The sequence below is a fragment of the Ciona robusta genome, chromosome 1 (genome assembly GCF_009617815.1).
Source record: "Ciona robusta chromosome 1, ASM961781v2".
In the NCBI taxonomy this organism is placed as follows: domain Eukaryota; kingdom Metazoa; phylum Chordata; class Ascidiacea; order Phlebobranchia; family Cionidae; genus Ciona; species Ciona robusta.
The window spans coordinates 7695829-7709604 of record NC_143235.1 but is presented as its reverse complement, the minus strand read 5'-3'; the positions used below and the strand labels follow the sequence as shown (position 1 = coordinate 7709604).

The following is a 13776-nucleotide window of genomic DNA, read 5'->3' as shown; positions in this document are numbered from 1 at the left end:
AAGTCTCAAATATGGTTATACACGTGCTCACAACACACAAGAGTACATGGTGTCAATATATTAGGCGAGTTTTGGTCAAAATGTTCATTGATAACATTTTTTAAAAGTTCGGTCGTTTGTGTCCTAAATTACCTTTAAAAATGCGTCAAACATGCTTTGTTACTCTTTCGCCTGCTCTTTATTCCGACACAATAGCGCGATCTGTACCTACGTTGCGGCACCGTATTATCTTTTCTTCGTGTCAGTTAAATCCCTCAACACTGACATATTGCCTAATCTGTATAGTGACGTGGAATTCTCAAGTATGAAACGTAGCAGTTCGCACTCTATGATGTAATAGTCTAACCACAATGTTTAATTTATGACGACCCCTATAGAAAGACGGTGACGCAGCACTTTTCAAAGTTATTTTTTTCAATATTATTGCCGGCTTTTTTAAAAAAAATTATTCATCGGGTATCAGAGTGAAGAAATATTTTTAAACTGAAACTTTTACAGGTCTCTTGGTATACTCTTACCAGGGTACAAGACATGTGTGTTTGTACATTCAAAACGGTTATCTTGCTTAGTTTAATACATAAATTGTATTCCTACATACTTACTTGTTTTTTTTGCATATTATACAAAATGGTATTATGCACCGTTAGTTTAACTAGCGCACTAACGTGGGCTACCCACAATTCTGTGCAAACTATTCCCACAATGTGCAAACTCCGAAAACTTTCATCAGAGTTTATGTTGCCACAAACCAGCACAAACAAACAAAAAAATAAAATAAAACGTCAAAAAAATAGAAAAACGCTTATCGAAAATTACACAAAAATTAAAACCAAAGCTTTGGTTTGCACTAGTAGCTACGCGTTCATTCGTTTTTATATTTACATCCGTGGATAATGACTTCCTGGATTAGAAAATGTGACAATGTGATAAACTGCCGCCCGTTTTGCAATTTGTTTCCGGTGTCGCGGAAATCTGGTTCCCCGGAAATCTGGTTCCCATTGGCTACTTATAACTTATTTTTTGAGAAATCTAATACTCTGGTTCCGACTAAAAATAACAGTTAATTGTTGGATGCAACATATTTTGTACATTTCTTTTTAAAGATTTATCTTCTTAATAAAAAAGTTGATGCTGTATTTTACCTTAAATTATACATTATGACGTATGACCATCAGTGACCTCTACCGTTAACACGTCATCAATAACAAAAAAGGACGATAAAACATAAATTTTCACATTAGATAAAATAAACTATCTAAAAACATGTATATATTCAAGTAATCTTCGTTCGAAACCAGATTTATAGATTTCTGATAAAAATGTCCTGTGTCTGCGCATGCGCAGTAGCCGATGGGAACCAGATTTCCGGGGAACCAGATTTCCGCGACACCGGTGTCGTGATATATTTGTTCCAACCATGGCGCCCTCTATAACTATCTGTCTAGCTCTAGGCCAACGTGGTCTAGACTAAACTAAAGTAATATGTGCACTACAAATATGAGTAATGAATATGTTGTTGCTTTTTCTTTTTTGAAAATAAAATATATAATTAAATAAATAAATATATATATTATATATATATAGATTATACTTATCGCTTGGCGGTCATCCTTGTTTTGAAATTTTAAACACCACCAATTGGGACCAGTGTCGCGATATAGTACAGTGGGGAAAGATGGGAACACTTAAGCACATATTGCCAAAATCTCCAAAATCAAAATACATGGCGGTTTTTGAGTAATATTACAAATTATGGCACTATCATTCCTTTATTAATTGACAACAATTCAAAAAACACAGTTAAAACACACAAGGAGTTATTTTGCGATTCGCACAACCTGTGAAATTTTACAAATTCAAAAACACACAGAACAAGACGGGACCGTTTAAAATCATTGCTAATTTTGATTAATAAGTGTATTTATTGTTGGGAATACACGTAAACAACACGAAATAATATTGTTCGCTTTAAAAATTAAGTTTAAACATTTTTTTCTTGCCGTAATGCTAGATTTTTAAATGTAACCTACATCATACTATTGAATGATAATTGGCATTGTTTAAACATCACTTGATAAAAATTGTATCTTACAAATGTATATAAATTTGTAATAACAGAAAATTGATAATACCTATTAATCAAATTTACATTTTTACTACAAATTGGGTATTACTACTCTGTTTTTGGCACAAGCCACTTCTCATAAATTACCACCAAGTGCAAATGACTAAATTTCGAATATATTGACCATGTATTATCATTTTTAGTCCTGTCTGTCAATAAAGTGTCCCACCTTTCCCCACCCTATACATATTCGTTCAGACTGGTATATTTGTACCGGGTGCTGTTGCGCAAGCGCCAAGGCGCTAATGCGCATGTGCATTATTTCGAAACAAATACAATACGAGCTCAAACAAACACGTAGCGGTTGAAAAACGTTCCTGGGCCAAATAATATTTTTAACATTTAGCAGCGTTTCAGGGTACATTCCTAATATTCGTACTTTTGTCGGCGCTATGTCTGATTGCGTCAGACTTCAAACTGTGCAGATAGTTACTATTAATGAAATACACACCCAAGGCATAAGATTGTTAAAGGAGCATACCAACGAAAAATGAAAATTTGTGTATGATAGATATGCTCAACTGTACACTAAATGTACCATCAAAGCCAAAACAATACGGCTTCTAAAAAACAGGTGAAAAAAAAACGCTGGAGTAAAAACAAGAGATCACAGATCTAATGCGTGAGCACGTTTAAAACTAATTAGCATAGTATTAATTAACCCTTTTACTACAACGGTCGACTACGCTCGATTAAAAACAAACTCGAAGTAACCAACAAAGCAGTTTTCAGTTGCCATTGGTGACTGTGGAGCATTAGGTAGAACGCATTTTTTACATGTATTATAAAGACTTATTATTATTATGTATGAGGATTGAGTGATTGGTAAAGAATGTGTGTAAATACGCTTTGTACAACTCCCATACCCTTGTATACTTACATTAGTTATCGCTTGTTTTCGTGAATTTGGGTAATCACGCAGTAATTAGGTAATATTAGAACCGTAATCACGCAGTAATTAGGTAATGTTAGAAGTTAATATTATTTATATGGTGTTTAATTAAAAATGATGTTTCAATTACGATTAATGATAATACGGTATAAAAGTAGTGCATTTAATGCGTCCCCGATTAAATGCTAATACTTTGATTCAGTCGTGAATCGTTGTGTGGATTTCTTATCTCACCAACACGAACACGTGCCCGTCGTGCCGTCCCAGACAGTGTTTCCGCTATGTAAAGTGCATGAGGAAAGTAATCGTTAATTAATTGCTCATCGTGCGGTTTTAAATCTGAAAATTCTATCTAAAAATTATAAATATATATTATGATTTGATTTCAATCAAGAGAATTAAGAAAAATGCTAGAATTAAGAATTGAGATAAGTGCGGAAGAAAAGTCACGAAAAAAACAACAACAACAAGATTAACTGTTCGACGAAAAATGATCTATATGACCACTAACATGCTAAACAACAAGAACAAATGTTTGACGAAAAGGGATCTATATGACCACTAACGTGCTCAAAAATCGGCTGTTTCGACAATGCATGGGATTTCCCAAATCACTCAAATTTAATCGTTTCTAGATTCTAAAATACTTAAGAAAACTTACAATTTATTTCGGATTTGGTATAATGAAAGCCTCTTCTTTAAAAATATATGAAAAATTATTTTTCGATTGAACCTAGGTACATACCAGTTTATGCTGACTCATCATATTTTCAAACCTAAGGTTAAACACGAAAAACTGGCTTTTTATAAAAAAAATGTTACAGTAGGTACTAGTAAGACATAACCAACATTTTAATATAAAAAAGTGCTAAAAATTCACTAATAAGAAAAGAAAAGTGCCGAGTCAGCATTTTATGTAGATATGTTTAATTGAAAGTTAAAACATAATAAAGTCTATTTTTACAACTTTTTCATATATTCTTAAAGAAGAAGCTTTCTCTATACCAAATCAGAAATAAAATTTAAATCTTAAGTATTTTAAAAACTAGAAACGATCAAATTTAAGTGTTTTTTTCTAATGGGAAATCCTATGCATTGCGTCACGGCCATTTTTGAGTACGTTAGTGGTCCTATAGATCATTTTTCGTCGAACAGTTGTTCTTGTTGTTGAGCACGTTAGTGGTCATATAGATCCTTTTTCGTCGAACAGTTGTTTTTGTTGTTGTTGTTGTTGTTGTTTTTTGGACGACATTTTTCCGCACTTACCTCAATTTTCAATTCTAGCATTTATTCTTTTGACTGAAATCAAATCATAATATATATTTATAATTTTTGGACTAAATTTTCAGATTTAAAACCGCACGATGAGCGATTAATTAACGATTACTTTTCTCATGCACTTTACATAGCGGAAACACTGTCTGGCAGTTTGGCGGGAAACGAAGGCACGCGTGCTGTATCCACACAACGATTCACGACTGAATCAAACTATTAGCATTTAAGTGGGGACCCATTAAATGCACCACTCTTATGCCGTATTATCATTAATCGTAAATGAAACATTATTTTTAATTCAACATCATATGATTAATATTAACTTCCAACATTACCGAATTTTTGCGTGACTACGGTTTGTCAAAATTCATGAAAACAAACGTTTTTAAGCGACGACAACGTTAACTAGTGTAAGTTTACAATAAACACATGGTACAGGAGTTGTACAATGCGTATTTACACATATTCTTCACCAATCACTCAATCCTTATACGTCATAAGTTTCATTATTATAATGAATGTATAAATACATTCTGCCTACTGCTCCACAGTCACCAATGGCGACTAGAACCCGTTTTGTTGGTTACTTCAGATTAGTTTTTGATCGAGCCTAGTCGACCGTTGTGGTAAAAAGATTAATTAAATATAGCAGGGTGGGGGTAGATGGGACACCTTTTCATTTTGTTTTCTCTTTTCATTTGGTAGTAAACAAAGAACATTTAATGAATGAAAAAAACGTATCTCTTCGACTTCCACAGACCGTTGTTAATTGTTTAAAACACGATCAGGCTATTTGGATATTATGTGTTAAAGGTGTCCCATTTTTCCCGACTCTACTATCTTATGCTAATTAGTTTAAAACGTGCTCATTCATTAGATCTGTGATCTCTTGTTTACTCCAGTGGTCGAACTTGCGGTTTTCAAACTCATTTTTCAAAAGCTGTTTTGTATTTTAAAACTTTAAAGGTAGCTTCAGGTCACATTTGAGCATATCTATCAATACACAATTTTTGATTTTTCGTTGAAATGCGCCTTTAACATCTATTTATACCGATGTGGTAGATGCGTCGTTGTGCACTTCTCATTAAATAAAACTAAAATAATGTTTTATCTGATCCCACGTCCGCAAATAAAAATATAACTATAAAAAAGAAATATAAAATAAAAAAAAACTTTATAATTTGTCGCTAAGCAACTGTCCCTAGCGGTTTCTACTTTTGGCTAATTGGATTCGGGCAAAGGTCATGCCGAGAAACTTGGAATGTCGGGGCTTCTTTCTAAACAGACTTCTTAGTTACTAGACGCTCTGACCAAGAAAGGTGTGGTATGTTTTTTAGATTTATGTTTAAGTAATGATTGACAAGTATCGATAATATCAGTAAAATATACGAAACTATTTTTTTTACTGTAACATAATCTAATCAAATTTATACAGAACACTAGAACAGTAACGCGCAGAGACAGTTGAGGAGATTTGAAGATATAAGTTATGCATACGGGAATTTGATTTCCTAAGTGTTGTTTCTGACTAAAGCTAGTTAAGTATACCGATGCAGTTTGAATACGAAATCACATTTTTGTCAGAATTTGTGCAGCAAGAAGTGCTATCAGATTATTTAAAGACACTAGTTGACAAAAATGAAGAACATAAACAAAGACCGCATTCTCTAATATCAAGTTCCAATACTGCGAACATGGCTGCAGCTTTTTTGGCCATGAATTGTCTTAATGCTCCAAGTGCTGAGTATGTAATTTCTTTATGCGAGTTGTGGAAACTGTCAGATGAAGTCAAGTTTCTGGCATTTGAAGTTTTAAATCAGTTTATGAATAAACTCATGTGTGAGTTATACTGTACAATATGGCTATCATCAGATGATAAATGCCTTGGGCTTGAAGTAAAAAGTTCAGAGAGCTCAATACATAAGAAAGACAATAGCAGAATCAGTCTCTGTGAGAGTCAGTGGAAAAGCACAATAGAACATGTTTCCAAACAGATGGAACTAAGAGCTGTGTCCTCAGTGGCGCTAGCTAGCAAATTTATTTCTGTCCAAAATAAAGTCACATCTAATATGGCAATTAACTACCTAAACAGCAGAGGATATGCATACAAGAAAAGTATTCTGTTTAAGTCGGAAGTAAGAATATTAAAATACCTTGACTTCAACATGTATTCAGTACCATGCATACTCCCATATATTGGTGCAATGCTACAGAGTATTGCAAGCACCGATAGATGTTTTAATGGCAGCAGGATTTATAAAACCTGTGTTGAGCTTCTCCACTGTTTCTATCAGCGCAGAACTTTGGTCTATGCACGGTTATGGCATATAGAGGTAAATGCATGTGGAATAATAGATTCAAAATATTTAAGATTTGCCTCTTCTTTACTGGAAACAATGTCTGACAAAGTTTACCTTTCTTGTGCAATGATTGCATCTGCCACGTATTTATTATCAAGAAAACATAGCGATCGTATGATTGTAATGTTGCGTAAAATGACCACAATACCAGATGATGACATTGCAGAATTTGCTCATGTTCTCATGGATGTTTTATTGACAAAGTGATGCCTTGTTTTGTCATTTACCAGCTGCAAATACAGACCAGCATATGGCTGATGCCAGTCATGAAAAATATATTATTACTATATTATATAGTTTTTGATAATTTTTGGCTTTAAAAGCAGATCAGCTTTTTTCTTGCTAATCCATTTTTTTGATTTAATGAATAGTTTTGTTTGCAAGCTCTATATTTTCTCTTTTACAATACTATATTGCCCTATAACCTTTCATATTATATTTCTTTATTTGTTTTTCATTGTTCTATGCTATATTAAATATACACCTAATTTTTTTCTTTAGGAAAAATCCATAGCATGACATGTAACTGTGTCATTTCTATACACTTGTATCTTAAAATCTGTTAGATAAAAAAATATATATATACTGTAAAGAGCTTGGTGAAACAAAATGGCTGGCTCTCAAGTTGAAGCAATGCAAATGCAGCTGCAGTCATCACGCAAGGCAATCTTGTTCATGGAAAGTGAACATGCAAACACATTACAGGGTTTGCATAAAGAGATACAGCAGCTGCAGAAGAAATGCTCAGGTTATTAAATTTTATTCATATATCTTTCTTTTACATTTCTTTATACATTTTTTAGTTTTGTTTTGTGTTGAGCTGTTACCCGTCCTGTCGTTAACATTTCCTTTTGATATTTTATATGTCAGTGGTTATCACAACGATTCACAAGTATAATTAAAGTTCTATTTAATTAAGCAAATCAATTGGTTACGTGGTGTTTAATATAGGGGTGGTTTTAATGAAAAATATCAATTTTTCTGGCTACAGGGCAGTATATACACTATACACCTATTGGTTATGTTTGGCTCTATTATTAGAATATTAAAAATAAACTTAATGGTGCAACTCTAAAACAAACTTGTTTAGTTTGTATCATTGCTTAAATTTATATTGTCATAAATATATATGTATTAATAAGGAGTTGAAATGGTTTTTGTTTTCTGCAATGATGAGAGCTAATGTAGTGAAGCAGACTACTATTTATAGTTGCATTTGTGTACATGCCTTAATCTTCTCTCTGATGCAGATTCCTTCAGTTATTATTCTGTTAAAGCCTTCTTGCATTTAATATCTTTTGTAAATATATTTGAAATAATAGCAGTAATAGGTAAAGTGTGATTTTCTAGTGTTTTTTTTTAGCATAATGAAACTTAATATAAAATGTAATTCAATAAAAAAAAAACAAAGTAAGATAGAAGTGATAATTAATAAGTTGGTAGCGAAGGACAAATTCAAAAGAATTAAAACTGAATTGTATAGGCCAACTACTGTCAGATTTTTATTTTTTTTTTCTGGCTTTATTTTGTGTACTTTTAATGAGGTGGCGAATGTTTCTTTTGATGAATTTATAAATACGGGCCTATTGTGCTTAATATAAAATTATCAAGCTAAATAATACTCTGATAACAGTTCTTGTGTTACAGAACTTACATTTGAGTTGGCCATGAAAGATGATAACACAGGTAAGCTCAAATATAAATATGTTGTTTTCATTTCTATGTTGTTACATATGCATTATTTACCAAGTGACAGTGTCCAAGTCACAAATACTAAAACAGTTTTAATCTTATTTTGGTGCTGTGAAATTGGCTCACTTGTGCCCCTTGACAGTTCCTCTGTTAAATAATTCATACACACCACATGCTGCCTTTCAAATAAAATATTCAATTATCCAAGGGCCTTGAATGGAAAATACCAGCATAAGCAAGGAAACATTCTTGTTATTAATTCATGAATCATTTAATCTTGTCCTAATGTTATTTTAAATATGCTACCAAGCTAAACAGTTCATTTAAAATGTATGTATAGGTATATATTTTAATATATATATATTATCTGCATTATTTTGGGACCTGTGAAGTGTGAACTACAAGTAGTGCGTTTTATTTTGACTAAAACAGATACAGATGTTAAAGTTAAGCGCTTGTGTTTCTTTTCATGTTTTCTGTAATTGAGCATTCGTTCAAATGTTACCCGTATGAATTGTATCTTGACAACCTTTTCTTTTGTTTCAAAATAAAGTGTCCTATGACATTAATACAATACTTAATTATACACCGTGAAAGAAGCTTTAAAGAAACGGCTAGAAGTAACCTTATACCTAAAACAAGAAGTACATTAATTTATGCCTGGTCAATATCATTTGTGTTTAAAGATGAATTAATATTCCCACAATTGAAATTGATGTTTCCTTTTTAGTTGTTTGTTTGGTAGCTATTCCTAATAATAGGTATCTTACAGAACATGGTATATAAAATGATTGTATAAAAAAATCAAAACCTGTTTTGTCAACAAAGGAATATAGTTGTATTCGTTTAGTAGGTTTAGGTTTTATTTCATTACCAATACACTATAGTTGTGATTTCTTCAGCATATGGAAAAGAACTTTTCTGTATTTAGCTGCTGAAGTGTTCTTGACTCACTGTTAAGGATGTCTTATTATTATAGAGTGAAGAAAGTCCACAATTATTCCCTTGTTCTCATTTCCGACAAGAGTACAAATACTTTACTTTGTTAAATCCCTTGTTAGACTTGTTAAAGCCAGATAGATTTAAAATTTGTTTTTAATGCTCTAATGTTCTGTTTTATATTAAAATATACTCTGTCATTTTGCCTTCATATCTGCTTTACAACTTACAATTAAGATGCTTTTTTTCTAAAACCTACTTCTTTCATATGATTTTATAACTGGCCTTTTTTTTAAATGCAACCATCTATTCTTTAGTTTAATTTTGTGATATATCGCATATCGCAATACAAAATCGAATTTTTCAGTCATGACAGTTTCACAAGAGTTCTTGTGATTTTAGACTCGATGTCACCTGACAGATATCGTGAAGAACAACTAGAGCGTGACGTAAATGAACTGGTGGATGAAAAGATTAAACTTGTGCAAGAGGTTGAACAACGTGATCGGCAATTAGTTGAACTTGAAGAACATGCAAGAGCACAGGAGCGAATGTATCTCAATGAGTTGAAGGTGGGATATCTTGATATGCAAACTATAATACTACAATAATAATTAGACTGAAAGATCCAATTTGCTTTCCCTACAATTCAATGATTGTTGAAATGAAGCCGGTCGTAGATCATAAGGTCACCTGTGTGATTATGAATTTCATTACCTGCCATGCAAGAATAAATACAATGTATAGCCACTATAGCCTATGTTCATTAAAACAAACTTCCTTATTTTTAAGGCCAAGAATCATCGCATCACTTCTCTTATGAAAGAGTTAGATGCACGGTCGACCACAGTTGCATACGTCACAACCCAACTTCACCAAGCTCGTTCAAAGCTACACAGTGTGCGACAGATGCAACAACAAGTTACTGGCAATGTTCTTGTGCCAACACCACCCGTTGGCCAGAGGAAATATGAAGGAGTCCACAGATCCTCCAAGTCCATGGAAGATGGGTCTCGACCTAACAGCGCTCGGCATCTGAGAGGAAGACATTCAATCCCCTCCTCCAGGTTGGATTCCAGAGAAGGATCACGACCTAATTCTTCATCCTCTTCATCTTCAAGAGACAATCATCGCGATATGAAACAGTTTGATCCAAGCCCAATGCCTGATCCTGGTCCATTTTTGCGAGCTGGGTCAAAGGAGGTTAAAATGACTGTCTATGCGCCTAGACCCCCCTCAGTTCTGCCTCCCATTCATAAAAATATGGCCGCTAATGTAGATCAAGATCCAAATGGGAATGAGGTCCTAATATCCTGGCAACAACAGGGTCGAGTAAATGCTTATGCACAAGCACCATCAGCTCAAGAATTTGCAGTCAAGCGGGTGGCTACAAATGTATCACCCGAAAGAAAAGTTAATGAAAGTGGAGTTTAAAATATGTAGTAGCCATTTTTCTCAATTTCTGTACAGTCCCCATTTTGCACTCATTTAGCTGTGATTGTCATTTTCTTTCATTTCGTTTTAACTGTCAATTAAATTGGTCGAAGTGTTCTTCATTGTATGGTAGGTTTGGTATATAACCACATAGTAAACGTCGTACTGCCTTCACAGGAGTCACCTTTATCTGACCCGCAATTAGTTGCAGCACTGTACTCTAAAAGTTCCTTATTTTACCTACACCTTTTCTTACGATGTAAACTGTTTAGGTTTCTTACTAAAAATCTTACTTTAAATAGGAGATTTTTTGCATTCTCTGGTACACCATGCTTACACTTTTAAAGCTTTAAAATGATTTTTTTATTCTTCTGTGTAAGATGAAGTATGGCAGAAACTCATCATCAAATAAAATGTGCGATATTTCAGAAGAATGTTGTTCTTAAACAATCTTATATTTTTCATATATTATCTCGTTATCAGTATATTATATTTGAATAATACCTGAGGTATAAATTATTGAATTAAAGGCAAAACTTTTAAAGTTTGGCAATAAAAACATACAAAACTACAGTGTGGGGAAGATAGGGCACCAAATTGAAATATATTTATATTAACAGTATTCTGCAACTTGTACTTAACCTATCAAAATGGTTTTAAATAATACTAGTGTTATGAGACAAAATCAAACTGTACGAAACATTTAAGGTTTTTATGAATCTAAAACTATTTTAATCGTTCACACTCGCAAACTAAAAAAAGTTGAGAAGATGGGACAGCTTCTTTTTCTCATCCTATTTGGTAGTAATCCAATAACTCCCATGGACCGTTTTAATTGTTTAAAACATCAGAGTATTTGGAAAAATGTGCTAAAGGTGTCCCATCTCCCCCCACTGTACTATATTTAGAAACAGTAATCGGCTTTGACGCGCGTTTTATAAAGTCGTAATAACACGGTCGAATAATGCTGTAACATTATTTTTATCGTAAAATAGAAATTGATAAAACGTCTCGTCTGACAAAGTGTCTAAACTCCCTCCACCCTACTATATCAGTTGAAACGTATATCACGACACCGGTGCTATGGCAAACTGATTAACGCGCCGCTGCCTTTAGTTGAAGTTTCTAATTAAACCAAAGTTAGTATAAAGACCATTGAGTTGAACTTTGAAAAGTTGCTCCATGTCCGTTGATCTACTGGTTCAGTATATCATTCAGTTCTCTTCCAAGCTCCTGGAGTAAAACGTAAAAAATTCAAACAACAAAGTTTGTAAATGCAATGGTATACTTTCAATTACTTACTTCTCTTTTTTCCGAATAGTCGTAGAAAAAAGCAACAAAGCTGCTGTTAGCTTGTTTAAAACCGAGTACTTCGAACGAGCTGAGACCAAGAGATAACCATAAGAACATAAAGGTTACATATACAGTTGCTTTCACAAGATCATATGCTTCGTAGCTACAGATAAACTCTGTTTCATTGAATACATTTGCCGATGCAGCGCACTTTATTAGATTATCGTAAACTAAAGGTGGGTACCATGGCACCAAGCTTAATGAAAATATGTCCACAATTATGAGCACAATACATCGAATAAGATATATTGGTATTTCTGTTTCATCTTGTATTACTTTTCGAAGATACGCTCTTTGAAGTAACTGTGGTCGTTTGTTTATCTCCCCAACTGCGGAAATAGTGTTCTTTATTCGTGGAATTGAAAGCCACCATTTTTCAGCGCAGAGATGAAAGATGATAAATAGACCCATCCAAAAACCGAGTTTCCTGCTTGACCATGGCAGTTTAGTTTTGCAAATGCTGTTTACAAAGTCGGATTCCATCGACGTCAATGCAATGTCGTTAATAGTTTCGTTTTTTAGGCATACAACTCGGTCGTAGTCAACTACAGTCAATACATATGCCAACAACCCCACCATGCACGCATTTAAGAAACCTCTTACAAGTTCCCACCAAGGCAATAACTTACTGTTGGCCAATCGTTGATTGAAAAGGTGGAAGAGACCTTCTACGTTCATTTTCTGTGCTTGGAGCAGTTCAACAACTTAATAGAAGTGCTGCAGGTATATATCTTCATCCAAAATGTTCAGCGATCAAAAAAGTACTTAGCCTTGCGAATGAATGTGTGAGTTGCTGTCATCAAACAAAGGAATGAGGAACTTGTATTGAAATGTTTTGTGGCTATACAATGGAAAGAGGGCCATATCGGATTTTCACAATATAGGACTACGCGCTATGAAACAATATATTTTTGTGAAGCACGTAAGTGGGCAGAGTTCCTTTTTTCCCGTTTTTTTAGGTGACCTTCTTCGTACAACATTTATTTTTTAATCTTTTAATTGAAACCAAATCATAATATATAATAATAATAATTACAAATTTAAGCTCAATGTTCAGTTTTAAAACCGCATAATTAGCGAGTAATTAACATTTTGTAATATAGTAATCGTTAATTTTGGCTGTGTATACGTTGCAGTGCAAATATAAAAAAAATGTGTATAGTAATAGTTTCCCATATCGCTTTTTAAAAGAAAATACTCCTTTCATAATTTTTCAGCGACGACAAGGAACTAGTGTAGGTTTGCAAGTCAACATATACAGGGGTTGTAGAAAGCATATTTACACATTCTTTAATAATCACTCAATCTTCAAACAATATAAGTTAATAAACACGTTTATACACGTTGTATACTGACACTGAATGTAACAGAAAGTCAGACATAACTTTTAACTGGTCCAACTGAATGCAAGATATCTATGGTATATACCGAAACGACCAACAATTGGGATAATTCGACATTACTTTTGATTATTGGTCGGTAAGTTTGTTTGAAAACCGTCAAATAGAGTTAGTTGTGCTTAGGGATGCACATTACAGAATTTCGAATCCGTGAGATTCGAATCCTTTTGTATTCGAATCTAATTACGGGAATCGGTATTCTGTTTAATGACGTCATTACACGTCATCTCATATACTAGATTAACAATTTTTGAAACTTATTAATTTTGAAAAAAAATATTTTTGTGTTTGTGGGACTTTCGAGAG

The 13776-nt window shown here is 33.4% G+C and overlaps 3 protein-coding genes across 3 annotated transcripts; 2 read left to right on the top strand and 1 right to left on the bottom strand.

Moving 5' to 3' along the window:
* Nucleotides 1-4937: 4937 nt before the first annotated feature.
* LOC149742467 (cyclin N-terminal domain-containing protein 1-like) lies at nt 4938-6989 on the top strand. The gene is made up of 2 exons (XM_089893629.1): nt 4938-5611; nt 5728-6989. Exon 2 carries the CDS (start codon nt 5843-5845, stop codon nt 6857-6859), a length of 1017 nt encoding a protein of 338 aa, XP_089749755.1. The 5' UTR covers nt 4938-5611; nt 5728-5842; the 3' UTR covers nt 6860-6989.
* Nucleotides 6990-7132: 143 nt separating this feature from the next.
* On the top strand, nt 7133-11151 carry LOC149742466 (uncharacterized). Its single transcript, XM_089893630.1, has 4 exons — nt 7133-7400; nt 8300-8338; nt 9686-9855; nt 10076-11151. Exons 1-4 carry the CDS (start codon nt 7262-7264, stop codon nt 10715-10717), a joined length of 990 nt encoding a protein of 329 aa, XP_089749756.1. The 5' UTR covers nt 7133-7261; the 3' UTR covers nt 10718-11151.
* Nucleotides 11062-13455, bottom strand: LOC149742465 (uncharacterized). Its single transcript, XM_089893632.1, has 2 exons — nt 12020-13455; nt 11062-11950 (listed from the first exon to the last, which is right to left on the bottom strand). The coding sequence occupies exons 1-2, from the start codon at nt 12746-12748 to the stop codon at nt 11912-11914; spliced, it is 768 nt and encodes a 255-aa protein (XP_089749758.1). The 5' UTR covers nt 12749-13455; the 3' UTR covers nt 11062-11911.
* Nucleotides 13456-13776: the final 321 nt, after the last annotated feature.

Bases quoted from the DNA above. Each gene is read 5' to 3' on its own strand.
- LOC149742467 (XM_089893629.1), top strand. From the start codon at position 5,843: ATGCAGTTTGAATACGAAATCACATTTTTGTCAGAATTTGTGCAGCAA.
- LOC149742466 (XM_089893630.1), top strand. From the start codon at position 7,262: ATGGCTGGCTCTCAAGTTGAAGCAATGCAAATGCAGCTGCAGTCATCA. The intron at 7,401-8,299 runs GTTATTAAATTT...CTTGTGTTACAG, and splicing joins GCTGCAGAAGAAATGCTCAG to AACTTACATTTGAGTTGGCC. The intron at 8,339-9,685 runs GTAAGCTCAAAT...TTGTGATTTTAG, and splicing joins CATGAAAGATGATAACACAG to ACTCGATGTCACCTGACAGA.
- LOC149742465 (XM_089893632.1), bottom strand. From the start codon at position 12,748: ATGAACGTAGAAGGTCTCTTCCACCTTTTCAATCAACGATTGGCCAAC. The intron at 11,951-12,019 runs GTAAGTAATTGA...GTTTTACTCCAG, and splicing joins ACTATTCGGAAAAAAGAGAA to GAGCTTGGAAGAGAACTGAA.